Raw genomic sequence first — 24859 nt, 5'->3', positions numbered from 1 at the left:
GGCATCCATGGCTAGAGCCCTCCTGCCATGGTGACCCTGAAGGGAGCCCTTTAAGTGACAAGAACAGCTTCTCCCACTGCCCACAGATGTTTGGGTTCCTGCCAGTGATATCGGCCCACCCTTCCCTCCCTCCCTCCTTCCCGCCCGCCCTCCTCCGGACTGGGACCAGCAGAGCCTGCAGCGCTGCCGTGGGAGCCTCTCCGTGTTCCCGGCACTGCTGCTGTCCCGCATGCCCAGCCGGGCAACCAGTGGGCCAGGACGACCTCGCCACCAGACCGGGTCGGTGCAGGAGTGGTGGCAGCCAGGAGAACCCCCCGGGGACTCAGCGATGCTGGGACTGCACCCGCAGCCGCTCCAGGACCGGTGAGCAGGGTGGGGGAAAGCCCCATGGGGCTTCATCTGCTTGAGGGGCCGGGCCAGCATGGAGCCAGCCAGCGCCCTTCCCAACACCTCCGGTAATGGCAGCGGTGCCAGCAGCGCCCCACACTCACCTGCAGCCACAGGACTCATCTTGCTGGCTGCCCTGGCCGTCCTGCTGGCCACACTGGTGGGCAACGCCCTGGTGGTAGTGGCCATCTCCACCAGCCGGGCCCTGCAAGCCCCACAGAACCTCTTCCTCGTGTCCCTGGCCTCGGCAGACATCCTGGTGGCCATCCTTGTCCTGCCCTTCTCGCTGGCCAACGAGGTGATGGGCTACTGGTACTTTGGTGGGCTGTGGTGCAGCCTGTACCTGGCGCTGGACGTGCTGCTCTGCACCGCGTCCATCGGGCACCTCTGTGCCATCAGCCTCGACCGCTACTGGGCCGTCACACGGGCGGCACGGCTCAACCTGCGCCGCAGCCCGCGGCGGGTGAAGGGCATGATCGGGGCGGTCTGGGCGGCGGCGGCCCTGGTGGCACTGCCACCGCTCCTGCGGCCACGGCCGGGTGGGCGAGAGTGCCAGCTGAGCCAGGAGACCTGGTACGTGCTGGCCTCCTGTGCCGCCTCCTTCTTCATCCCCTGCCTCGTCATGGTCGCTGTTTATTGCCGCATCTACCGCCTGACTGCCCGGCGGACGGCCGCCCTGCTCGCTGCCCGCTCCCCACGCCCCACCAGTGGTGAAGGAAAGGTGTCGGGAGTTGGGATGCCGGGATGGCGGCACCGGAGCCAGCACCAGAGTGTGTTGCTGTGCCGCCAGCGGCTGGTGCGTGCGCGGGAGCGGCGCTTCACCGTCGTGCTGGCTGTGGTGATGGGCGCCTTCGTGCTGTGCTGGTTCCCCTTCTTCTTCACCTACAGCCTAGGGGCTCTCTGTGGGCAGGGCTGTCACATCTCCAAGCCCCTCTTCAACTTCTTCTTCTGGATCGGCTACTGCAACAGCAGCGTCAACCCCCTCATCTACACCCTCTTCAACCGGGACTTCCGTGCTGCCTTCCGCCGGCTGCTCGCCGTCCCGCACCGGCACCGCACTTAGGGACCCTTTGGGACACCAGGGACGTGGCCCCCAGCCCTGCTCAGCGTTCACAGCACCTGGCCCCAGCACAGACCCTGGATGGCAGTGCCAGTGTGCAGCTCGAGGTGCCTCTGGAAATGCAGGATTGAATAAAATGAGACCAAAGCCTGTGCAGAAAGCGGCACCAGCTGCCAGCACCTTTTGTCACCTGCATCACCCCACACATGTGCCTTGCAGCAGTGGTGGGGACAACTTGCTGTGGCAGCTCCAGTGAGTACCAGCCCTCCCCACTCTCAGATGAATGTCTGTATGCCCCAGCAATCTCTTGTGCAGGGGATGGACCCCATCCACAGACCCAGCTGCTGCGAGGACACAAAGCTGGCAGCATCACCAGCACTGGGCTGAGCTGGCTTTGCCACTATAGCAGCCCAGTCTGAGCCCTGTGCCTCTCTGCCAGGGCTGTCCCCTCTGGGAACATGCCAGCTGTGCTATGTCATGGGGGCTCTGTGAGGGCACATGTGGACCCACACTGGGGTACAAGGGTTGCAGATCTGGCATGGAACACCCCAGATCCTGCTCGGGGGCTGTACTGGGATCTTGCTGCAGGAGGGAAAGCAGGAATGATATCCCAGTGCCGGAAAGGCCGCTGTCCCTCGGGAGAGTGTCCGAGATGGGATCGCATGAGAACAGGCTCCAGCACAGCCTGACGTGCAAGAGGCCACAGAGGCAGCTGTGGGGCGAAGACCCGGGGGCAACCACATCCCCCTTGGGGGGCAGAAGCCACCCCACACCCACCCTGCCTGGCTGCCTGCCTCACTCTGCACAGACACCCGGGGGTCAGGGGCTGCTCCACTTCTTCAGTTTCGCTGCTCAAAATAGAAAATCTCAAAACATTGGACTTTCTCTGGGCTAAAAACAGCCGCTGGCGCCTGGGAGCTAGAGGCCAAGGAACACTGGCCCCTGGCAGCCCCCCCAGCGCCTGTCAGGGTGGGTGCAGCTCAGCTGGAGTCTAGGGGCCTGGATGGGATGGGGAGCTGGATGGGATGAGGGTACTCGCAGCAGTGATGATCCCTGGGCCATCACTGTGCCTGCTGGCCCCACGTGGGGAGGCTCATGGTGTGAGCTCTGGAGTCAGCAGAGGCTCCCGGTGGAATAGGGGTTGGGATGAGTCCCAGTGCTGACTCCTGGAGGCGTCTGACCCCAGTGGCTGGAGCTGCACGAGCACTGCCTGCGGAAGGAGCTGCCCTATCGCTGCCTCCCAGCTTCCCCTCCTGTGGCTGCCATTCTCCTTCTCACATCTAAACAACATTTTGCTTCTAAAAATACTCAGATGAGGGCAACTAGCGGCCAGCCAGGCCAGCTCTCCTGGGGGGCATCAGCCCTGTGGCAGCACTCCAGGGCCCCACAGTGCCCTGGGTACCAGGGCCAGCCAGAGTACCAGGAACTGTCTGTGCTCCTGGGCATGAGTGCACAGCTCCGGGATGCTGGAGTGGGGCACACAGCCCCCCCTGCTTGGGCAAGGCAACACCAGCATATCAGGGCAAAATCCAAGTACATGAAGGGAGACTCATGGTGATGTCTGAAACATCAAATCCTGAGGGCTGGGTGAGGTGTTGGGAGCACCCGGTCCCTCTCTTCCCCCAACCTTCACTGAGCATCTCCCACTGCATCCCCATCCAGCACATCAGCTGTTCACAGCAGATGCGTTGAGCAGGTCACTCCATATCCCTCCAGCAGTCATTTCTGTTCCAAGTTTGTACAAAGTCTGTTTCTCTGTTTCATCTGCCACAGCACGACCCTTATTCCTGCTGTGCTCAGGAAAGTGGCTCCCCTTGAGGTGCTGATTGTTGCTGCCCAACTGCAGCACCCATGCCTGGAATTGCATCCTGCATTTTCAGGCTTTTTCTTCAATTTCCTAAGATTTTTTTTTCATTACTCCCCCAATAAGCTTGAGTTCAGAGCCTGAGCCCTCTCCAGCCATGTCATCCCCTCCATAGAGTTAAAAAGCAGAGTGGCAGCTCCACCACCTGAGCTGCTGCTGGATCTGTTGGGAACATCAGGATCCCCTGGACACTGGTGCTGTTCCAGCAGCCTCCCATTGTCCATGGCTCTTGTCAGTGATGGGAATGGTGCTGCAAAATGCCAGGTGGGAGGAAACAGAAAATAGCAACCAAAGAGTTAATGCTGGAAATGGGCGGAAACTGTCATCCCATTTTCAGTTCAAAATAAACATGTGCCAGCTTTGGAAGGAAAGCAGCTCTAAAAGAGGAGCTCTCACACCATGAGCTCATCCCTCCAGGCAGAGTGACAGAGAGATTACCCCCAAGGTGTGGCAGGGCAGAGCATCCTCCTCCTCCTTCTGACGCTGCAGATTTGTACCCTGAAGATGTGACATCTGATTTCCTGTGGATGCTGAAGGGCACAGCAGCCACAGGCAGTCCCGACTGCATGGACAGTGAGTGCCTGGAGTAATTTGTGTTATTATCATCCTCACTTCAGCCTGAGGACATCAACCCTTCTCTCCAGCCGTGGGGCCAGGCTGCCATTGACAGACACCAGCCGAGGCACCTGCCCATCATCTCCTCCGTGCCCTGGCCAGCACCAGCCTCACACCTGGGGCAGGGATGGACACATCTCCCGTGGGCTGGGACACGAGACAGAAGCCATGGGAAGACAGAGGTGATGTCCTCACTCCAAAGCCAGGAGCAGCACAAAGCAGAGCAGACACCACTAGATTTAAGATTAATGAGTAATGAGTGGTTTTGTGCCCAGGAGAGGGGCAGGTGACCTGAGGGGCTGACAGGTCACAAAGGGGTGCTGGGTACAGGCCAGATCTGCAAGGAAACCAGGGACTGGTTTGTGGGGGATCAGGTGGGGAGAGGTTCCCATACTGCAGCTTTTCTTCAGACAAGGTAATGCTGCTGCTGATTTTGGTGTAAGTTTAAAAAATGGCTTTTAGAGCAAGTAAATGGTAGAAAGAAACTGGCGGGAATTCAAACACCAGAACAGCACATGAGCTGTCAGGGTCAGCTGCACTGGGGGATGAGAAAGCCAAACCTCCACGGCAGCAGTGACCACAGAAACAGGGCACAGCACCAGAGCTTGGGAGACGCACCCCGTTACCGGGATTGACCAAGACACCGGGGAACGCGCGTGGCTGCTTGGACTTTATTGAGGCTGTGAAGGTGGGGAGGCTCCCCTAAACACGCAACTGGTTTTAACAGGAGACTACAGGACACTTCGGAGGGATACCCGCCCGAGGAACCGGCACCACAACTAGGAAGCCCACAGACCCACGACACCCTCACGGTTTCCACACTGCCCCAACGCTTATTTATATATAACAGCTCGGCCCCACCCACCACAGAATGTCCTATCACAACTCACTCTACGGCTGAGTGGCAGCTCCGTACCCAATCAGATGACCTGGGAGGCGGGGCTCCATGTGGTAGGCGGCCTTGACTTTCTCCCAATCCGCTCGCGGCGCCCCCTGAGTGACATCTCGCCCTCCAATCAACGCCCGCCCCCTCGTCCCGGCAGCGCTCCGCCGAATGACGTCACTGCTCTGGCCCCGCCTCACCATCCGCACCTCGGGAGTACAACGGGAGGGCGGTGGCTCTGCGGAGGGGGCGGAGCTTCCTGAGGGGACGGACCAATAGGAGTGCGGCGCGGGAGGAGCGAGGGCAGGCATTGGCCGGGAGGGGCGCGGGGGGCGGGGCGTGGCGGCGGCGGCGGGGGGCGGCGGGCGCGGGCGGAGCGCGGGGAGCGGAGCCGGCGGGAGGCGGCGGCGCCCGCGGGCCCATGGAGCTGGAGAACATCGTCGCCAACACCGTCCTGCTCAAGGCCCGCGAAGGTGAGCGGCGCCGGGCACCGGAGCTGGCGGGGCTGCAGGCCCGGGCTGCGGGCCCCGCTGGTGCCGCCCCGGGGCTCGGTTGGGGCGGTCCCTCCCGGGGCATCGCGGCCTTGGCGGGGAGCGGGGAGGTGGCGGCGCGGGCTGGGCTCAGGCATTCGGCTGCCCCGTGCGGTCCGGGAGTGTCCCGGTGCTGTGCTCGCTCCGGGAGTGCTGAACTCCCTCCCAGGCGGCCTCGCTGCCTGTCCGGTGCAGATCGCCCCGTTTGCCTCCCGCCTTGCCCGCTCCAGAGGCTGCTCCGGCTCCTCTGGCACAGGGGAGACGCAGCTTTGGGTGCCGTAGGAGGAAACAAAAGTTGATTTCAGTCCGCTAAACTGCTGCTTCCCACACACGGGCCGATCCCGAAACTGCGGCGGGGAGCCCCACCCGTCCGCCGCCTTCACACCAACCCCGGCCCCATCTGCGGGGCTCCGGGAGCTCTGCTGCGGGCCCACGGCGCTCCCGCTGCTCCAGGGCCACGCGGAATTCCCGGCCCCCCTGCGGGATGCAGCCTGGCAGCAACGGGGCTGTCCTGAAGATGCAGGCGAGCTGCGTGGAGGAGCCTCAGGAGGGGATGGGAAGTGTCACACAGGAACCTGGTCCTTTGCACAGAAGATCCACTTCAGCCAGAAATCGATGTGTTCGTTAGATCACGTATGTGGTGGACAGGTACAGTCCTCCCTGTCCCGTGGTGTGCTGTTGGCCAGACCGAGCCATGCTGGAGCCTGAGAGACCCGCTGAAATCCAGTTAGAGAGCTGTGGAGATTAGATTTGTGGGAGCAAAAAGCAGCAAAATTGAATTTGCACGGGCAGAAACATTTCCTGCTTGAAAACCAGGCTAAGTGTAAGTACTGCTGGCACAGTGACCGTGGTGGACCATGATGTTCGGGTTCATAATGGCAAGGTTTGGTTCAAAACCAAGCAGCGGGGTTTGTGACCTCCAGGCACGAGCCCAGTTTCACATGGAGTGACCCGGAGACTGGCTCCTGTTGTGCCCTTGGGGAATGGAGTTTTGGCACTGATGCAACAGGAGGTGCTGGACGGCTGCTGCTCCTGGTGCTCTGCTGGTGCCTCTCCCTCTGTAGTTTGGAGGTGGAAACAACCCAGTGTCACCCTTGTGCCAGGTGGTTCTTGGGCTGTGAGTGCTGTAGGTGTCCATGCTGCCTGTCCGTGGTTCTCCCACCTGTGGCTGGGTGGCCGTGGTGGCCACCCTGGTGAGCTCAGAGAGCTTCTTTGCAGGCCAGATCCAACAGGGCTGGGTTCATTGCTCCAGCCTGGCCTTTTTGGAGCTTCCTAGGTTGGTGTGGGAGTGCAGAGCTGAGCTGGGATGTGCTGGGAGACTGCTGACAGCCACCTTCAGCTGCTGCCACAGCATGACCATGCCCTATGTTTGGTCCAGCCCCGTGCCCTGACACAGGGACAGCAGCCCAACTCTCATCCATCACCTAACCCTGGAACTTGCTCCTGGTGAGCTCTGGGTGGAGGCAGCCCACCCTTGCTCCATCCCCAAACCAGGGGTGCTGTGCAGGAGCCCAGCTCCCCGCTGGACTGTTGGCTGCAGTGCTGGGAGGGCGGGGGAGAACCACGAGTGAAGGGTGCTGGAGCCTCCTTTCAAAGCAAACAACTCAAGGAAATGCAACCTCCGGGTGCTGTGGGGCTTTGCTCTGCCTTTCCTTGAGCTCTCTTGGGGTGAGGATGGGCTGTCCTCCCCTGCCCTCATTTCGCTGCCCCCATCCGCTTCATTGTCGCTGACAAGAGGGTGTCTGCGCCGCTGGTTTCTTCCAGCCCTGCTTACCCTTGAGTCACTTCCTTCCTGAGTTTGTACAATCGTGCGGCCCAGCTGCTGCTGCTGCGGGGCAGATGCAGTGCAGGGACCCACAGCATGCCAGGGGCTCGGACCTGGGGCTGGCACCCTCTAAGGCTGACCAGGGTGGCCCCATCCCACCTTGCCTGGAGCTGCGTGCCCAGGGACTGTGTCTAGGGTTTGGGGCTGAACTGCATCTGCAGTGGAGGAGAGTGTTATGAAAGTGTTTCTGAAGAGATGATAAATTATGTTGAACCCCTCTGTGATTTCAGAAGGCTGGGCCTTGGGACCAACTCTTGGCCCGACCACTTTGGCAGGGTCATGTAATGAATTTCCAAAGAGAGGTGGGAAATTGTGTGTGTTGGCACTGGGAAGGCAATCCCTGGAGGCTGGCTGATCCCAGCAATCGGTACTTAGTGCTTCCTGTGATGTAAATTTTTTGGTCTATCTAGAAGTTTTCCCACCCTGTCCTACAGCACTCCAGCTGGAGTAATACCTGGTTCTTGGATCTGGATTTTCTGAGGCTTCCTTATCTCTGGAGAAAGGTGGGAGTGTCCCCACTTCACAGGTGGGAAACTGAAGTGATGAGCCCCAGGCAATGCAGCAAGTTGTCTGTGAAGCCAGGATTAGAGTAGGAATTCCTGTCTCCCAGCTTCGTGTCCTCCCTCTGAGAGCCTCTCCCTGGAGTAAGCAATCAGTCTGGAATGAGTAGGTGCATGAACGTCTTTGCTGCAGCAGGAAGAGCTTCACACCAAGCAAGGCATGGCCTGGAGGGGTGATTAGTTATGCAGAGGTGCTGGAGACAGGCCTGGGAGCCAAAATCTGCTGTGGCTGTGGACACTTCTGCCTCTGGTGGGATTCTCCCATCATGAAAGGTCTTCAAGTTCTTGTCTGGGTTTTGTTCAGCAGCCAGAGGTTGGTCTGTCCATTTCCAGTTGAGGCTCAAACACTTTTGTCCCACCAGGAGATGGTGGCACCACTTTGGTCTTATTTTCCTTACCTGGACTTAGAAAGAGGCTCCTTCCTCAGGCAAGGCTAGGCTGCAGTCAAACACCTTTGCTTCCTGACTCATGGTACTGATTTTGTGTGCCCTGCAGGTGGTGGAGGAAACCGGAAAGGCAAGAGCAAGAAATGGCGCCAGATGCTGCAGTTCCCCCACATCAGCCTCTGCGAGGACCTTCGGCAAACCCTGGGTGAGATGCAGGGCTGGGTGGGAGCTGGGGGGTGGGAGTTGTGCACCCCAAACTGTGTGTCAGGGACATAGAACAGGGCAAATCCCAGCCAGGATGACTTGGAGTTCAGAGAGTAGGGAAGAAATAATGGGTAGGTAAGTGGCTGGTGATGTACCCACACACTTGTGAGACTGTGATGTTCACTAGGGAACATCACCTTCTGTGTGCAAACATGGAAGCGTGACTGCTCCATGCTGCAGAGTTTTGGAGTGTCACTCTGGGGTGCCTTTGCAAAAACAACAAAGGTCCTGCTGATGCTCTCTGTTCTCCCTGCCTGGATTCAGCTCAACTCCACACACCTCAGCTTCTAACATTCAAGCAGTAACTCTTCTCAGGCAAACTGGGTTCTTGCTCCTTGGAGTGGATTGAGAACCGGTGTTGAGCAGGGCTTGGCCTGTCATTTTCATTCTGTACTTTGTACTCTTCATGGTTTTAATGTTGTTTGTGCAGCAGGCTTGGTCCTGAGATCATGTGAAATTGTTTTGGGGCACAGACGGTACACACAGAGGGTGCTTCCTGGGGAGAGCTTGTTTAAGTTTTCAATCCGGATTCAGCTGCCAGCTGGAGAGTGGCACAGCGCTGGCCTTGTTTCAGAGCAGGTGTCATTGAAATGAATGTGTTTGGGAAGTTTCTGCAGCTCAAATTCCCAGTTCTGCCCTGCCCAGGTTTTCCAGTCCTGGCGGTCTTTTGGGCCTCATGGAACTGTAGTACTTGGAGGAACTCAACCTCACTCATGCACACTGTAACCCTCAAGCTCACAGCAGCTCTGTGCAGGCTGTCCCCACCTCCCTCTGCCATACAACCTGTTCACCATCTCTCAGGGCTTGCTTCACAGCCAGATGTGATTGTATAGAGACTCCAGCCTTGAATTTGCTGCTGGCCGCTCCTCTGGAGCAAGGTCTGAGAGCTGAGCAGGGCTCTGGCTTGGGCTCTCCTTGCAGCTCCCATCTTGACCATCCAAATCCCTTCTGCCTCTTTGACTTGCAATGCCCTCAGCTGAGCTTTCCCTCAGCTTTTGTCCATCCTGTGCCTTCAGCCATCCTCGCTGTGGTGTTTTGCAATGCTGAATTTCACCCATTTGCCAGCAGTGAGCTCTGGTGGTCTCTCTGTCTGCTGTCCTGCTATCCAGGACAGTGACCTTGTGAAGATTTGGGAAGCAAGTTCCTCCCAGCCCCTGGCTGTTATGACCCGTGTCTCACTTCCCTTTGGAGAGGCACGTGAGAAGTTCTCTGACCCAGGTGGCAGCAGCTTTGCTTGGTTTTTCTGTGGGAGAGATGACCCTGTTCCTTGTGCTTGGGCACTCTTTGGCTGGGCTGTCTTTCTTTTCACCTCATAGCCTGCTGGAAAGGCGTTTCTTTCCTATTCCAGAGTCTTGGCAGGACTGTGGGCACGGTGGGCTGGTTGCCCACTGCAGAATTAAGCTTTTTATGCCCTGACCACAGGGAGTAACCTCGTGTGAGCCTGGGCAGCAACCAGGGCAACTGAAAGCTTCTGATCTCACCGACAGCAAATTCTGGTCCTCCCCAGCTGAAGGGAACTCCTTCCCCTGCAGACACAAGGAAACCGGCTGGTGCGGCGGAGCTGGTGAGGCCACCTCCTCCCCCACCACAGCCTGCCTGGCTCTGCACTCTCCTGCACCCTCAGGAAGCTGCAGCTTCCTCGGGAGAAACTGCTGCACAGGGAGAGAAAGGCTGGGAGTACCCAGTGCTGGGATCCCCTGGGTGGCTGCACATCTGCGCTGCAGGCAGCCCACAGCCCTTGGGAACAGTGGCTGTCACAGAAATGTGTCCTGGCCTGCGATCAGACAACATCTCTTGAGTGGAAGGGGAGGAAAAAGCAGAGAACTGAAAGTGTTCTGGATAGTCAGGGTTTGTGCCTGGGCTACCAGAGTTCAGAGAGAGGTAGGAATAATCTGCAAGAGCTGATGTACAAACAAGTGGCTGTCCTATGGAGTGGGGAGTTCTGACTGCTGTGTGCACGTCAGCAAGGCATCTGTGGGAATGGTGCCTCCCATTTTGATGCTGCTGGTTCCAGCAGGGCCTTTGGGAACACAAGTGGTTTGAAGGAGTCATCAAAACAACTCTAGGCCTGGAAGATCTGCCTTGAGATAAGCTTGGTGTGTTCCTCATGTTCCAAAGAAAGTTGTTTGTCTGGAGTAGTTGGTCGATCTCTGTGGAGGGAGAAGAGAGCCTTTAGGCAAGCAGCTGTTATGGAGGTCCTTTGCTAGGAACAAGATGTTCAGGATGAACAGAACAGCAGGTCAATCCTTTTTCAGGGAAGAGGGTCTTCTGTAGGGGAATGTAAAACCACAGCAACATCCCTTGTCCCACTGGGTGTGCTTCACCCTCCTGGGAGTCTCAGGCTGTCAGCAGCCCAGCTGAGGAGTCACAGTACCCCCACTGCTGCCTGGCCAGAGCAGTAGGCTGGGACTGCTCCTTTGGGATTTGGCAGTGTGACCTTCTCCTCGTTTGCAGAGCGGGACTACCACAGCCTGTGCGAGAAGCAGCCCATTGGGCACATGCTCTTCCGGCAGTTCTGCGAGACGCGCCCCGAGCTCTCCCGCTGCGTCAAGTTCCTGGATGCTGTGGTAAGAGCAAAGCCCATCAGGCTTCACTGGGGCAGACAGGGATGTTCCTGACACCCTGGGCACAAACTGGTTGGCTGGGTGCTCCAGCAGGAACTTCTGGGCATATAGGGTTTTCCTGCAGGAAAAACCTGGGAGTCAGAGCCCAGATAGGGCTGGGTCTTTGCTTAGGGAGGTGTTTGCTGGAGATCTGGTTTTCAAGGAAAGCATGGGAAACTTTGGGCAGAGGGTGTTGCTGCTCCACAGCTGTTGCCCAGTAGCAAGGCTGGATTTCTGGCTGGACCTGCCCCTCCCACTGTTTGCTCTCTCCAGGCAGGGTACGAAGTGGCTCCAGATGAGAAGAGGAAGGAATGTGGGCAGCACCTGATTGAAAAGTACTTAAAGCCAAACGTGAGTGAGAGGGTTGTGTTTGCTACCTGCAAGGACAGTTGGAAAGCCAACAGCTGACATTGCCAATGGCCACAGCCAACATGCTGAGCCACCACACCACCTCACAAGCCACCACACTGCTTTCCCCACTGACCCCAAAGCAGGACCCTTGGGCTCTGCTCCCTATGTCTGACTCCATCCCTTTGTCCCCAGAGTGAGGACCATGTGCCTGAAGTTCCCTCACAACTGGTGGATGCCTGTTGTGAGAGGCTGGAGCAGGAACCTTCCAAGGAGCTCTTCAAGGAATGCACTAAGTAAGTTGGAGGGCTGAGCTGTGCGTGCAGGTGACACATGGCACAGGGATGATGCTGCAGCTGATTTACCTTGTCCCCTGTGGTCCCTTCCTCTGGGAGAGTGAGAGCTGGTGCTAAGGCTGGGGCCTGGGGAGTTTGGGCCAGCAGTTTGCAGCCCAGCTCCAGGAGAGCGAGCACAAAGATATCTTGTGCTCTGGGAGTGCCAAACTGCTGCAGAAACCTCTGTCAGTCCTCCCAGTCAGAGTTGCCATTTGGGAAGACCCTGTACCAATGGTGTTGTGCCAGGATATTGTAGGCTCCTGCCAAGCTGAGCCAATAGCTGCATTCTGTGCCAGCTGTCCTGTCCCCCTGGCTGCAGAAGTGGTCTAAGGTCAGGGTCTAAGGTCACCTCTGTTCCCATCACAGAAGCTGTGGCCAAGGTCCTGGCTCCGCGTGTGAAGCGGAAGCTCTCGGGCAAACCAGGCTTGCAGCCTCACCCCTCCCTGCACAGTAGCTGGAGATTGTTGCCTAACTGAGTGCAGGGCTGTGGCAACACATTTGCTGCAGTCTTCTGGGGAGCATTAGCTCTGTGTGTGGTAACCAGTGTCGAGTCTGAATGCAGAGCCTCCGGGCTGGGCCCTGCCTGCTCTTGGCAAGCTCTGAAAGGGGAGAGCCCATCCGCTTCTCCTTGATGCGTGTTTCCAGTCTAGACACTGTGTCTAAGGCTCCTCACTCTGCTGGGCAGCCCTGGCACAGCTCTCCAAGGCAGTTAGCTCTCTGGAGCAGGATCCCCTGTGGCCTTTTGTGCTGGATATTCATCTGACAGCGAACAGCTCAGCGCCTGGTGCTGAATGTTGCTAGCAGCTGATTACAGCCTTGTGTGAACATTTGCCCTGTGAGCACAGGGGCAATTGCAGAGTCCCGTTGTCCCCCTTTGTTCTGCAGCCCTGGCTGGTGCCAGGAGGCCACAATTAGCAGTACCAGCCGGGTCCCAGGGTGCTGCATTTGTCACAGTGGTGCCTCCAACACAGCTTGTGCATCAGGCTTAGCATGGAGCGGGGCTTTCTGAGCCGCGGCTGTGTGGGTGAGGGATGGCAAAGTGAACAGTCTTTTGGGGCTGCTCACCTCCTCTTTCCTGGGGCTGCTGGCTTTTCCCAGAGCTGTGATCAGCTCTCAGGAACCATGCTGGCTCTGCTCTCTCCTAGGCTTATCCACGACTACCTGAGCGTGGCTCCCTTTGCTGACTACCTCGACAGCTTGTACTTCAGTCGCTTCCTGCAGTGGAAATGGCTGGAACGGTAACGCTCCCCTCACCTCTGGGAATCCTGCACCCTCCTCACACAGCCTGCCTGCGGGGTTTTGGGGCTCCTTCCCATGCTGGGCCAACAGCCTGGCCTTTGCTGTCCCTCAGGGCTCTTTACTGGCACCAGCAGCAGCCCCAGCCTTGCTTGCCTTGCCAGGAAGCAAGGCCTGGTTGGGCAGGGGTTTGGGGTGAGCCACAGTCTGTCAGGCAAGAGGGCATGGAGGTGGTTTGGGCTTCAGCCCCTGCTCTGTCATTGCTCACATTTCACTCTGGTTTCCTTTCCTTCACAGGCAGCCAGTGACCAAAAACACTTTCCGCCAGTACCGTGTGCTGGGTAAGGGCGGCTTTGGGGAGGTGAGTAACCACCATTTCCTCTGCATTCAGGGTTCCAGGCAGCCACTGTTGCCTGCTGCCAGAGGCAGACCTGGGTTGGCCATCAGGGTGCCACAAGCTACTCCAGCATCTGGACACAGGTGCTGCTGGCTGGGTGGGCTGTGGGGTCTCTGTGCTGGGCTGTGTTTTGAGTCCTGTGTGACCTGCCAGCTCTCCCTGAGAGGCAGGAGCTCACCTCTCTCCAGGTGCTGGAGGTGTGGGACGTGCTGTGCCCCAGGGTTGGTGGCACGAGCCCTGTGCTGCCTTCTGCTAACTGAGCAGTCAGGTCTGTTCCATATGTCTCTACAGAGCAAACTGCACTCCTGAAAACTTCCTACCAGGCTTTCTTCTGTTTATGGAGTGGCCTTCTGTCTTCCCAGGCACCAGCCACGGTGCTGTTAAAGGTGTTAGAGGCATTACAGCTGGCTTCTGCTTCTCTGTAACATCTGGAACTGTCACTCTGAAACAGCTGACACTGTTACCTGTGTCTTTGCTTTGACAGTGGGCTTCTTTGCCTTCCTGTGCCTCTTCCTGAGAGCAGAAGCTAGACCCCTCACTCTGGAAGTGGCAGTGGGAGGGTGCTGAGCCTTATCCTCCCTCCAGGTGTGTGCCTGCCAAGTGCGTGCCACAGGGAAGATGTATGCCTGCAAGAAACTGGAGAAGAAACGGATCAAAAAGAGGAAGGGAGAAGCCATGGCCCTGAATGAAAAACAGATCCTGGAAAAAGTGAACAGTAGGTTTGTAGTAAGTACATGGGAGTTGCTCTCACTTTGCTGCAATGCTGGATTCTTCCTCCAACCAGCCAGCCTGGCACCTCTGTGCTCCTCACCTGGTGTGGAGAGGCAGGAGCAGGCTCTGCCCGTGGTGCAGAGTCCTGGTGGCTGCACATCTCTCACAAGGTCTGGCAGGACGTTTACTGCCTCCATAACATGCTGTAAATGCCTCCAGAGTCAGCCCCAAACACCCATCTGGTGTTTTTGTGACTTTTGGGGCACAAGTTAATAGTGAGAACTGTCTCTCCAGACAGTGGGTGGGGAGAAGCCCAGGCCTGAGCTGTGTGATTGGGAGCTCTGCCTTGCTGCACTGAGGTGTGAAAAGCCTGAACCTCCCTTTGCAGAGGGTTCATCAGATGCTCTCCCATTGTTGCTGCTGAGTGCTGCCCCTGTGGGGGGACAGCTTTGGCTCAGGGAAAGTGTCCTCCCTGTCTCAGGAAAGCTGGGGCTGTGCTGGGACTGCTGGGTACTGCCATGTCCTCCCTGGGTTCACACAGTTCCTCCTCTGCTGGCAAAGGCCCAACCCTGAGTCTGTGAGGGGCTGCTTGGGTGGCAAAGTGTCCATGGGAGTGTGGGCACCTCCCTCTGCCAGCTGTGTCTTCTAACAGCCTTTCTGCCCTAAATTGCAGGTGAGCTTAGCCTATGCATATGAAACTAAAGATGCTCTCTGCCTAGTGCTGACCCTCATGAATGGAGGGGACCTCAAGTTCCATATCTACCACATGGGAGAGGCTGGTTTCGAGGAGCCCCGGGCAGCTTTCTATGCTGCTGAGATCTGCTGTGGCCTCGAGGATTTGCACCAGGAGAGGATAGTGTACAGGTGCGTGCTGCTGGTCCCTGCTGGGAGAGCTTGTAGGGCCTGCAGCAGCAAGAGGGTTCCTGCTGCTCTTACCAGACCAGCTGGGTCTGTCTGCTCAAGAAAATAAGCTCAGGCTTGAAAGCAGCACAGAGCTGAGTGAGAGGAATCGGGAACAGAAAGCTGATCTTGTGGGAGAAAGGGAGACCTTAGCTTGGCTTCCTTGTGCTGGTAAATGATCGCCAAGAACAGGATGTGATCATGCTGTGAATGTCTCAGGGCAGGCACTGAACTCCCTGGGCAGTATTGACACTAGAACAAAGGAGGGTAGGCTGCCCCAACGTGTTCAAGAGCTGGGGAGGAGGGAAAACAAGTCGATTGACTGTACTCATGGGGGCGTGATGCAGTGTTAGGACAGCACGGCTAAACACTGGCCAGGAAGTCCCTTCTGGTCCTTCCTTGCCCTCGGGCAGGATAAGCAGAGAAACCTCTGCTCCTTCTCACTTGCAAGGCCTGTCCCATAGTGAGTCCTGCACTTGCAAAGAGGGAACCATCCTCAGGCTCACAGCAGAGGGTTGAGGGTTGTTGTGTTCCACCTCTCTGCCCAGGAGGGGAGAGCTTGCAGGGTCAGCACTGGGGCAGAGGGTGAGAGGGAGGTTATCTGGGGTGAGGGGAATTGTTGAGGTTGAAGTTGCTTATCTGTGATTTGTTGAGATGTGGCTGTTGCTTTTGTCATTTGACAACAGACTTCTTGCTAATCAAGTCCCTTCCCTCCTAGGGACCTGAAGCCAGAGAACATATTACTGGATGACCATGGTGAGTGCAGGAGCCATGAGCTTTTTCTTATTCTGCTTGAACCAGGGTTACCTTGTATTTTTGGCAGCTTCAAACACTGCCCCCTGACTTTCTCCTGTTCACTTGTCTCCTCCTCTGTGCAGGTCACATCCGGATCTCAGACCTGGGACTAGCTGTGCACGTGCCAGAGGGCCAAACAATCAAGGGCCGGGTGGGGACAGTTGGCTACATGGGTAAGTGACCCCGGTTTGAGCAAAAAGCAGTTCAAAAGATGTGCTCTCCCTGCCCTCACACATCCCTCACCCATCCCTCACCCCTGCTCCTGTGCAGCTCCAGAGGTGGTGAAGAACGAGCGCTACACGTTCAGCCCGGACTGGTGGGCTCTGGGCTGCCTGGTGTACGAGATGATCGAGGGCCAGTCCCCCTTCCAGCAGCGCAAGAAGAAGATCAAGCGGGAGGAGGTGGAGCGGTTGGTGAAGGAAGTGCAGGAGGAATATTCGGAGAAGTTCTCGCCCTGCGCCCGCTCCCTGTGCACCATGGTATGGCTGTGCAGCCCTGTCCCTTCACTCCTGCCTCTTCTGTGCATGCAGCAGCAGAGCATCAGGGCTGCTCCCTGCAGAGGTGACAACCAGCTTCCCTTGTCCCTGCTAAGGCAGCATGGAGGGTTCAGAGTGCCTTCATTCCTTGCCCCGCTGCCCAGCAGGCCTGTGCTCTCCCTAGAACACACTGTAGAAGCCCAGAGCTGCTCCTGCACAGAGCACCCTTCACCCAGCACATTGATTTCTTTTGTGTCACAGCTCCTATGCAAAGACCCTTTGGAGCGCCTGGGGTGCCGAGGAGCTGGGGCCAAGGAAGTGAAGGAACACCCTCTCTTCAAGCACCTCAACTTCAAGAGGCTGGAAGCAGGCATGCTGGACCCTCCCTTTAAGCCAGATGTAAGTGCCCATCTGTTCCTGACCTTATCAGTCACTGGTACTGTCAAGGGAAGAGGGAGCCCTGGTATGGGGAGATGGGACCCTTCCCTGGGCCTGGCAGAACAGGGGTCCAGCAAGCTCTGGGCTGCAGGGAGAGGTGGCCTTGGCTTGGCCATGAACAACAGTTGGAGGTGGTGGCATCAAGTTGGAACCTGGCATTAGAGCAATCTTTGTGCTGCATAGCCCCAGGCCATCTACTGCAAGGATGTTCTGGACATTGAGCAGTTCTCCACGGTGAAAGGAGTAGAGCTGGAGCCCACAGACAATGACTTTTACCAGAAGTTTGCTACAGGGAGTGTGCCCATTCCTTGGCAGAACGAGGTAGGTCTTTGCTCGTGCTTGTGCCCACCTTGGCTGAGGGCAGTGTCCCTGTGCTGTCCCTGCTGCTCTCTTGCTCTGCTGGGCCCTCAGTGATGGGCTCCATGAGGCAGTTGCTGCAGCCTTCTTTTCTCTCTTCCAGATGATCGAGACAGAGTGTTTTAAGGAGCTGAATGTCTTTAGCACAGATGGCACAGTGCCCCCAGACCTGGACTGGAAAGGGCAGCCTTCTCCACAGCCCAAGAAAGGGTTACTCCAGCGCTTGTTCAGCAGACAGGTAAGGGTTTGCCCAGCTTTTCTTCCCTATCCAGTCTCCCAGCAGCACTGATCCTGCTCCTGCCTGTGCCAGCCAGGTCTGGCAGTGAGTTGGGCATGAAAGGGCAGTGAGCAATCTCCCCTAGTGTTGGGGGGCCACATCCTAGGGCTTTCAGGGGCACTTGTGCAAGGCTGCAGGAAGCATCCCTTGCCTGGCTGGCACTCCCCATGCTGGGGGAGTCAAGCGGCTGGGAAGGAGTGTCCTGGCTGAACATGCTGGAATCACCCAGGCAGAGAGATGCTGAAGACTCTAAAATACAAAATCATCTCCCTTCTGACATGAATACCATCCCTGAACAAGTCCTTGCTCTTGGAATGGGCTGTCTGGGCTCCCCAGAGTACTTCTGCCAGATCTTGAGCCAGGCAGAAGCAGCTCTTTCGAGGGATGAGGAGAACAAAAGCATCTTGCAGCTGCTGAGGGATTGCTTGTCTGCCTGTTTTCTCTGCCCAGGACAGTCTTTGCCTTCTTTCCAGGCCTGGCAAAGCCTGGGCAGCTGCCTCTCAGCAGCTGTGTGCAGCTGTAGGACTCCAGTGTGATTGGCTCTGGACCCACTCAGCCACCTGGTGCTGACTTCTGCTCCTTGGCAAGCTCTAAGTTTTGCTTTGCAGTTCAGTGGGCTGCCCTAGCCAGAGCCAACTCTGGGGATACCCAGCCCTTCCCAAGGCAGGCAGGACCTGCCAGAGGATGGGCAGCTGTTTGTAGAAGGGGTTGAGCTGTGATTTCCCACGTGTTTTCTCTTTCCAGAGGTGAGCAGTCACTCCTGGCTGCTCTGCTCAGGGAAATACCCGGTGGCCCACGGACATGGCAAGATCTGGGAAAGAGGAGTGTTACCCTTCAGTGCCTATTCCCTTCCCTTGGCAGAGCACAACCTGCTTGTTGTTCTAACTGCCCCCTGAGCCACTAATCCAGCATCCCTGCTCTTGCTGCCTTTGTGGGGGAGGCCTTGCCCTCAGCTTGAGCCAAAGTTGCCCCTGCACTGCTGCTGCTGGGAGTTCTGCTCCCAGAGGGCTGTGGGAAGTTTCCTTCACTCCTCTCCGCATGTCCGGGACACACCGAAGAGTTGAGAAACTGTGAAGGGTTTGGCATTGCCCCGTGCTCAGACTCCCATTTCAGCAGAAAGGGCTTCAGCTGCTTTTGTGGCCAGCTGGGCCCTGAGCAGGGCCGAGCGTCTGTGCTGGCACTTGAGCTTGTGTCCCTGGGTGGCTGCAGTCCCTGAGCCCAGCTTCCTCACAGCTTCTGAGCTAGCCAGCTGCGTGCTCACTAGTCTGTCTGCCAGGAGCTGAACCTCCAGATGCAGCTGGACTGTTCTCTGCAGTCTGGGGGTCCCCACCAGCCCCTTGCCTCCATGTAGCTCTCCCACACACAGGCTGGGGGGTGGGCCTGGCCCATCCCTGCCAGAGGGCAGCTGTAGGCTGGGTTGTGTGACTGTGCTCACCCTCTGCTTGCTGTGCTCCTCTCTCCCTCCCTCCTCCCTCTCCTTGCCCTTCTGACTTCAGGACTGTTGTGGAAACTGCAGCGACAGCGAGGAAGAGCCCACCCGGCTGTAGAGCACAGCCCCTGGGACCCCCTTGCCTCTCCCGAGTGCCCAGCCTGAAGGACACGGTCGCAGTGGCCCCACAAGGTGGATTTGTTTACAGTTTTATACGTCTGTATTTGAAGACTGTGAGGATGATTCCAAGGCTGGCAGCAGCACACGGCTCGGGTTGAGGTGCCTCTGGCCATGGGCAAGCCCTAAACAAAACCCGGATGCTTCCAAATCTGCCACTTGGGATGGTGCTGCTGCCACCGGCTGCCACTCCCGTCCCGGGCCCAGGGTGGGAGGGAGGGATGGTGGCAGCGTGGGCCGAGGCCAGGCTGGAGCAGCTCTGCTGACACATTCCACGGTGCCGAAGTGGCACCGCAGGTTTGATGTATATTTATATATGTCGGTCTGTACATATCACATGTCGGTTTTTAATCTATGGGTGGGGGCCTGCACTGCCCCCACCCTGTCACAGGCACAAATGTCCTCCTATGGGAGGAGCAACAGTTCCAGGGAGTCCTGGACAGAGGCCTTCTGTGCCTTGAGGTGTCTAAATCGTCTTTCCTGGACCTTTCTGGCCGTGCTGAGGTGTCCTGGCTCCAGCGGAGTCCATTGCTCAGCCCCGAGGCACAGGAAAGGGCTGTGCCAAAATGTCTCCCATTGTGTCCTGGCAGCAGAGTGTCACTGCCTTGTCCTCGTGTCCCTGTCTGCTGGAGCCTGCTGCCTCCTGCCTCGTCTCACACGTGCTGCCAGCTCCAGCAAGCTGATCCCGAGCCCCTCTCCAGACCACTGGCACGGCGGGACACAGCCACTCCCGGTCACCTGCTGCTGCTGTGGCCACAGGGTTGATCTGATCCCTGGCACCCTGCAGGATGGTGACAGCACAGTTCCACCAGCTCTGGACCTGTGCCTTCCAGAGGTGTGGCCGTCCCCAGGCCCAGCTCAGTGGTGGAGGAGCAGACACATGAAGGACCCTGCTCTCAGGGAGCAAAGCTGTGGTAAAGGGAATGTCTCTTCCCGGGGTCATGGGAAGCTGTGACCCAAGGGCGAGTGGGCTTGGACCAGCTTAGTGTGTGTCCCCAGGGGTTCTGGGGAGCCAGCACAGCTCCTGCACCCATGGGCAGGAGCCCTCTGTGGGGAGCAGCATGGGGATCATCCCACCTCTCCATTCAGCTTGTCCTGCCCCCTCTTGTGTACAATGTCCCAGCTGTGTCCTGAGCAATAACTTGTCCCTTCTGTGTGTGTGTGCACACGTGTGTGCGTGTGCTGCTGCCTCTGCTCATTCTGAGCCAGGCCCCCCAGGGGGGCTGAGCACCTACTTGGACCTGTGGTATCATTTGCTTGCCTTGCACTAAAGTTGGAGAATATTTAAATTTTTAACCTTTTGTTAAGTGTAAAGATTTGCTGTGCCTTGTATTGCCCTTGTGTCATGGGGGGGCCTGCTCTGGGCCATATGGGGTTGGTGGCTGTAAGAATGGGAGCAGGACCTCGTTTCTGGGCTGTGATGGGCTCTGCTGGTGCTCCTGTCCTTTAGGGAAGGACTGGGGTTGCTCTCCAGGGCAAAAATGTTGATGCTGGCTGAGTATCACAGATGACCCTCAGTGTCTTCTGCTGCATAGTTTGGGTCAATGTGGGGGCATGACAGGTATGAGGCCTTGTGCTGTTGGGATGCTTGTGCCTGCTGTGATCCCCTCTGGGGTATGTTCATCCCCAGCAGAGCCCCCCTGGGCTGTCCCAGGTGTGCTGTGGGGCCAGGACAGAGCCCTGCTGCCCTCTGGTCAGGGTGAATTACTGCTTCAGGGGGGCCACCATGAATGGGAACCTTGTGGCAGCACAGTGCTGCTCCTTAGCCCAAGGAACAGCCCCTCCAAGGGGAGACCCTGCAGGGTGACCTGGGGTGAGGGTCACGATGGTCACCAAGGGTGAAGCAATCAAAGGGGAGCAGCCTGGTCGGGGATGCAGGGTGGGTTTGGGGTCCGGGGCTGGTGGCAGTGGCCACAGCCTCATGCGCAGCGCGGGGGGGCCACACGCAGCTGCACTGGGATGAGAATAGCAAGTGCAGCCGGGTAGCTAGGGAACAGTTGCTATGGGAGCGGGCCGAGGAGGAGTTCTCACACTCAGAGGGGGCATCTTGGGGTAAAATCCAGGAATTTTCTGCAGCCGTGCAAGGAAGGAAGGCAGGCAGGGGGATGGGGACTGCTAAGGGGTTGCTGTTCCAAACACACCAGGCAGGATTCTTGTGCTGCCCTCCTGGCAGTGCCTGGGTCATGGCACCCTGGCACCAAGGTCCTGGGGTCACCAGCATGTTCCTGTGCCTGTCACAAGTCCAGGGTGGCTCTGGGGCAGGGCCAGGGGCCAACAGAGCCCTGGCAAGCCCTGAGCAGGGCAGGGAAGGGACTCTGCCTGTTCCCACCTGCCCAGTGGTGCCCCAGCTTTGAAGGATTCTCATCCCCATCCCTGCTCTTGCTGGGGGTAGCAGCGTGCAGGTGAGGGGATGCTGGTGTATGCCCAGATCTGGGGTGGGTGGATCTGGACCCTCCAGCCACAGGCGAGCTGTGGGGTTGCTGAGCAGTGCCCCACACTGTGGGGCTGTGGCAGCAGCTCTGCACACCATTTTCAGGGGTGAAGGATGCTCTCAGCTGTTGCCTGGGCAACGGCTCCTCCTCCAGCCCACCATGTGGCTCGGGGAGCGCTCCCCCGCCTGCCTCCCCCCGCCGCCGTGGGGAGAAGGGGAAGGGGAAGGCAGCTCCCGGCCCCCGGCGCTGGCGGGGCCGGAGGCCTGGCTCCCTTCGCCCGCCCTTGCCCTGACCTGACGATGCCCGTCGGCCTCACCGTGCCCCCCGTCCCTGCGGTCCCCATGCCTCAAGGGAGCATCCCGGCCCCCCCGCATGGCCGCAGCCCCCTGCCCGCCCTGGGTGCTGCTGGGGCACCCCCACAAACACCGAGCCGGCAGAGCCCGGCTGCCGTGGCCGCGCTGTGAGGTCGGATCCCAGGAGGCGAATTCCAGCAAGGTGAGTCGGGGTCAGAGCCAGGGGGCGCTTGGTGGGGCTTGGCCGGACAGCGGAGCCGCTGTGCCCGGCCGTGGCGGGACTGGGCTGGCAGCACCCGGATTCCCCAGGTCATCCCCTGGCCGGGATGGAGGAAGTCCTTCCGGCCGGGCCCCGGCAGAACAATGCGCCGTGTGTGCAGCCGCAGCGGGCGCCTGCCACCCTGCCCACGGGCAGGAAACGGCGGCGGGGTCGTGGCCTGCGTGGGGCACCCACACCCATCGCCCACCCGCATCTGGCACGGCTCTGCCCTGAAACAACGCTGCCCCGCTCCTGGCACAGCCCCAGGGCGCAGCGAAGGGACAGCGGGGACGCTGGATCCCAAGCTTGGTGCAGTCCGGTGCCAGACGAGTCGCCCATGGGGGCCACGACCACCGGCCCCAGTTATAGCAGGGAAGAGCTGGTGCCAACCACTCGATGGCAAATGGCTGGGGGAGCCCTAGCTCGGGGACAACCGCCCAGGCCAGGCTGGCGAGGGGTCTGCGTGGGGGTATGGCACCCAAGGGAGCGGGGTGACCCCAGGATACCCAGTGCCATTTCGGCCCCTCGCCGTACTGAGGGCCAGGCTGGCACCCCTGCCCTGCAGAGCCACGTGTGTCACTGCAGTGGCCGGGTGGGCTGTGGCAGGGGCTGTTAAAGTCCTGCCAGTACGCTGCAAGGTCTCCCTCCCTGTGGCCTTGTGCTGGCCGTCACCCCGGGGAGCACGCAGCTGTCACCCCTGGAGGAGGCTGGGGATGGCATTGGGGGAAGGGGTGGCAGCACTCCCAGGGCACCTCCAGGGCGAGTGCGGGGCTGCCGACTGTGGGAGCCTTTGGCACCACCGCACCGGGCACCGCAGCGCCCTCACCCCACCCGGACCGGGAGCCGCTACCCGGGAATCCCCGGCCCCCACCCCGACGGGCTCCCGCGGCCACCCCCGGGGATGCCCTGGCCCTCTCGCCACCGGCAGCCCGCCGCCGTTCCCCGGAGGCGGGGAGGGCGATTCCCGTTGCAGTACCGGTGCCCAGCCGGTATCCCCCGAGCGGCGGCGGGTCCCGGGGCGGGGGGTGCGGGGGGCTCGCGGATCCCTCCCCGAGCCGAGGGCGGGGCGGAGCGGCGGGGCGGGAGCCCGGGCGGGCGGGGCGGCGCGCGGCGGCGGCGCGGGAGCGCTCACCGGAGACAAAGGCAGCGCCGGGAGGCGGCGGCGGCGCCGCGCACCGGGCGCGCACCGGGCCCCCTCCCCCGCCGCCCTATGGAGCCGCCGCCCGCCGCCTGAGCCACGTGCGCCGCGGCCGCCGGTAACGGGAGCCGCGGAGGGAGCGGGCGCGGCGCCTCCGCCTGTTGCGCGGTGCGGGGGCAGCGGAGCCGGGGCGGGAGCGCGCGGGGCCGCCGCCGCCACCGGGGGCCGCGGCGGGGGCGCGCGGCGCGTACCGGGGCGCGCATCTCCGGTCCGGCCCCGGCGGGCGCGCGCCCCCGGGGAGGAGGATGAGGATGAGGAAGGGGTGCCGCGCCCGACATGGGGAGCGGGGAGGTTCCCCGCCGGGGTGTCACCCTCTCCGCGGAGGCACCGGGCAGGGATGCGGCGCGGACAGCGGGCCCCAGGCCGCGGCCGGGGACAGCGGGGCGGCCCGGGGCTACCGGCGGGGCCCGGCTCGGCGACCGGTCCGCTCTCCGCCCGGCGTGAGTGTCTCCAGCCCGGCCCCGCTCCTCCCCCAGCCCGCACGTCCTCGGCAGCCCCGCTCCCCCCGCACGCCCCAGCTGCGAACGCCCCCGGTCCGCGGCGCCGCCAGCCCGCCCTGCACCCCTTCCCGGTGTTCCCCCGGCCGTCGTCCCGGGGCTCGACCCACGGCTCTTCCCGCACGGTACCTCTCCTCCCCGGGGATGCCCAGGCTGCCGGCGCGGAGCCTGTTGCAGCCGATGTGGCGAGCGCTGCCCGAACCGAGCTGGCCTCAGCCAGAGCACCCCCTCCCCAAAGACCCACATCCCGGCGCTGCCTCAGCCCACGCGTTTGTCTGCGTGATGGAGCAGCCCCCGCTGCCCGCCGGAGCGTGGCCAGGGCTCCCGGTTCCTTCCTTCCCCATCGCTTCTTCCTTCCGCCGGGCTCGGCCCTCCGGCCCCGCCGGCACCCTCAGCCCCCGGTGGCCCTGCCGCGCTCCCTTGCCAGCGGCGTGGCCCTGCACCGCAGGGTGATGGAGCACCCGCGCCCCTTCGCCCTTCTCTGAGGGAGTGATGGTGTCTCCGTGGTCACCCAGCCCTCGGCTGCTGTCGCTCCAGGCTCACCCTCCTCCCTGCTGCCGAGCCCGTTTTCTCCCAAACCACGATGATGAGAATCCTGACGGGTATTTACGTGCCTGCCTGCGAGCACCCATGGGTGCTGCTCGCCGCTCACTGAGGAGCAGACCTGCCCTTGGCACACACCGTTGATGTTTGGTGCTTGCCTGGATGCGGCCGAGCTGTCACCTTGCCTAAAGGGCAAAGGTGATGGCTCCCATCACCACCACCCCTGGCCCTGCATTGCTGTGTTGGGGTGCCACCATCCCCAGAGGCTGCGAGGCCAGCCATGGCTTCGGTGCACGTGCTCCTGTGAGTGCCACGTGCCGCAGGCAGCCGGCACCTCTGCTTGTCCCTCCTTCTCCCCGGGTCACCCTCCTGTGTGCCAGCACAGGGATGAACTGCCTGGGCTCAGCAGCCGATTCGGGGTGCACTGGGTGGCAAAAGCAGGAGATCCCACTGGGCACCCCACGATATTGAAGATGATGCTGTGTGATCACAGCATCCGTCTCCCACCCTAAGGTGCCCAGCACTGCCCTAGGCAATTCTAGGGGGCCTGCACAGGTTTGCATCCATGGGGGAGATGGTAGGGGGGTGCACGGGGTACCAGGCACGGTTCCCCCTGGCTGCGGGCGCTGCAGCGTATGTGGAGCGAGTCACCATGGGAACAGGGCGTCCACGTTTCCGTGTCGCTCACGCTCGCGTCTGTCTCGTTGCAGGGCCCCCACCCCGGCGGTTCCCCCCCAGCGATGGGCAGCGGGACCCCGGCAGCCCCGTCCCCCCGCCGCCCGCC

At 60.1% G+C, this 24859-nt stretch overlaps 2 protein-coding genes across 4 annotated transcripts; both read left to right on the top strand.

Annotated features, from left to right (window-relative positions):
- Positions 1-192: 192 nt before the first annotated feature.
- LOC117003403 (alpha-2Db adrenergic receptor-like) lies at positions 193-1567 on the top strand. The gene has a single exon (XM_033073321.1). It carries the CDS (start codon positions 422-424, stop codon positions 1448-1450), a length of 1029 nt encoding a protein of 342 aa, XP_032929212.1. The 5' UTR covers positions 193-421; the 3' UTR covers positions 1451-1567.
- Positions 1568-5165: 3598 nt separating this feature from the next.
- Positions 5166-24845, top strand: GRK6 (G protein-coupled receptor kinase 6). 3 transcript variants are annotated; one of them, XM_033073603.1, is made up of 17 exons: positions 5166-5282; positions 8220-8315; positions 10829-10941; positions 11251-11328; positions 11521-11621; positions 12806-12898; positions 13194-13257; positions 13879-14019; positions 14678-14868; positions 15623-15660; positions 15783-15872; positions 15970-16178; positions 16437-16574; positions 16797-16934; positions 17074-17208; positions 18744-21780; positions 24786-24845. In XM_033073603.1, exons 1-16 carry the CDS (start codon positions 5231-5233, stop codon positions 18792-18794), a joined length of 1728 nt encoding a protein of 575 aa, XP_032929494.1. In that variant the 5' UTR covers positions 5166-5230; the 3' UTR covers positions 18795-21780; positions 24786-24845. The 3 variants fall into 3 exon arrangements, with proteins under 3 accessions (XP_032929494.1, XP_032929496.1, XP_032929495.1); XM_033073605.2 differs by having other exon boundaries at positions 5188-5282; positions 13879-14008; positions 14724-14868; XM_033073604.2 differs by having other exon boundaries at positions 5188-5282; positions 17992-21780.
- Positions 24846-24859: the final 14 nt, after the last annotated feature.

This window comes from Catharus ustulatus, chromosome 15 (assembly GCF_009819885.2).
Source record: "Catharus ustulatus isolate bCatUst1 chromosome 15, bCatUst1.pri.v2, whole genome shotgun sequence".
NCBI classification, from domain to species: Eukaryota; Metazoa; Chordata; class Aves; order Passeriformes; family Turdidae; genus Catharus; species Catharus ustulatus.
The sequence above is the reverse complement of the archived record's forward strand: the minus strand, read 5'-3'. Positions and strand labels throughout refer to the sequence as shown.

Excerpts from the sequence above, each read along its gene's own strand:
- LOC117003403 (XM_033073321.1), top strand. The coding sequence starts at position 422 with ATGGAGCCAGCCAGCGCCCTTCCCAACACCTCCGGTAATGGCAGCGGT.
- GRK6 (XM_033073603.1), top strand. The coding sequence starts at position 5,231 with ATGGAGCTGGAGAACATCGTCGCCAACACCGTCCTGCTCAAGGCCCGC. Across the intron at positions 11,622-12,805 it reads CTCTTCAAGGAATGCACTAA|GCTTATCCACGACTACCTGA; the intron begins GTAAGTTGGAGG and ends GCTCTCTCCTAG. Across the intron at positions 14,020-14,677 it reads AAGTGAACAGTAGGTTTGTA|GTGAGCTTAGCCTATGCATA; the intron begins GTAAGTACATGG and ends CCTAAATTGCAG.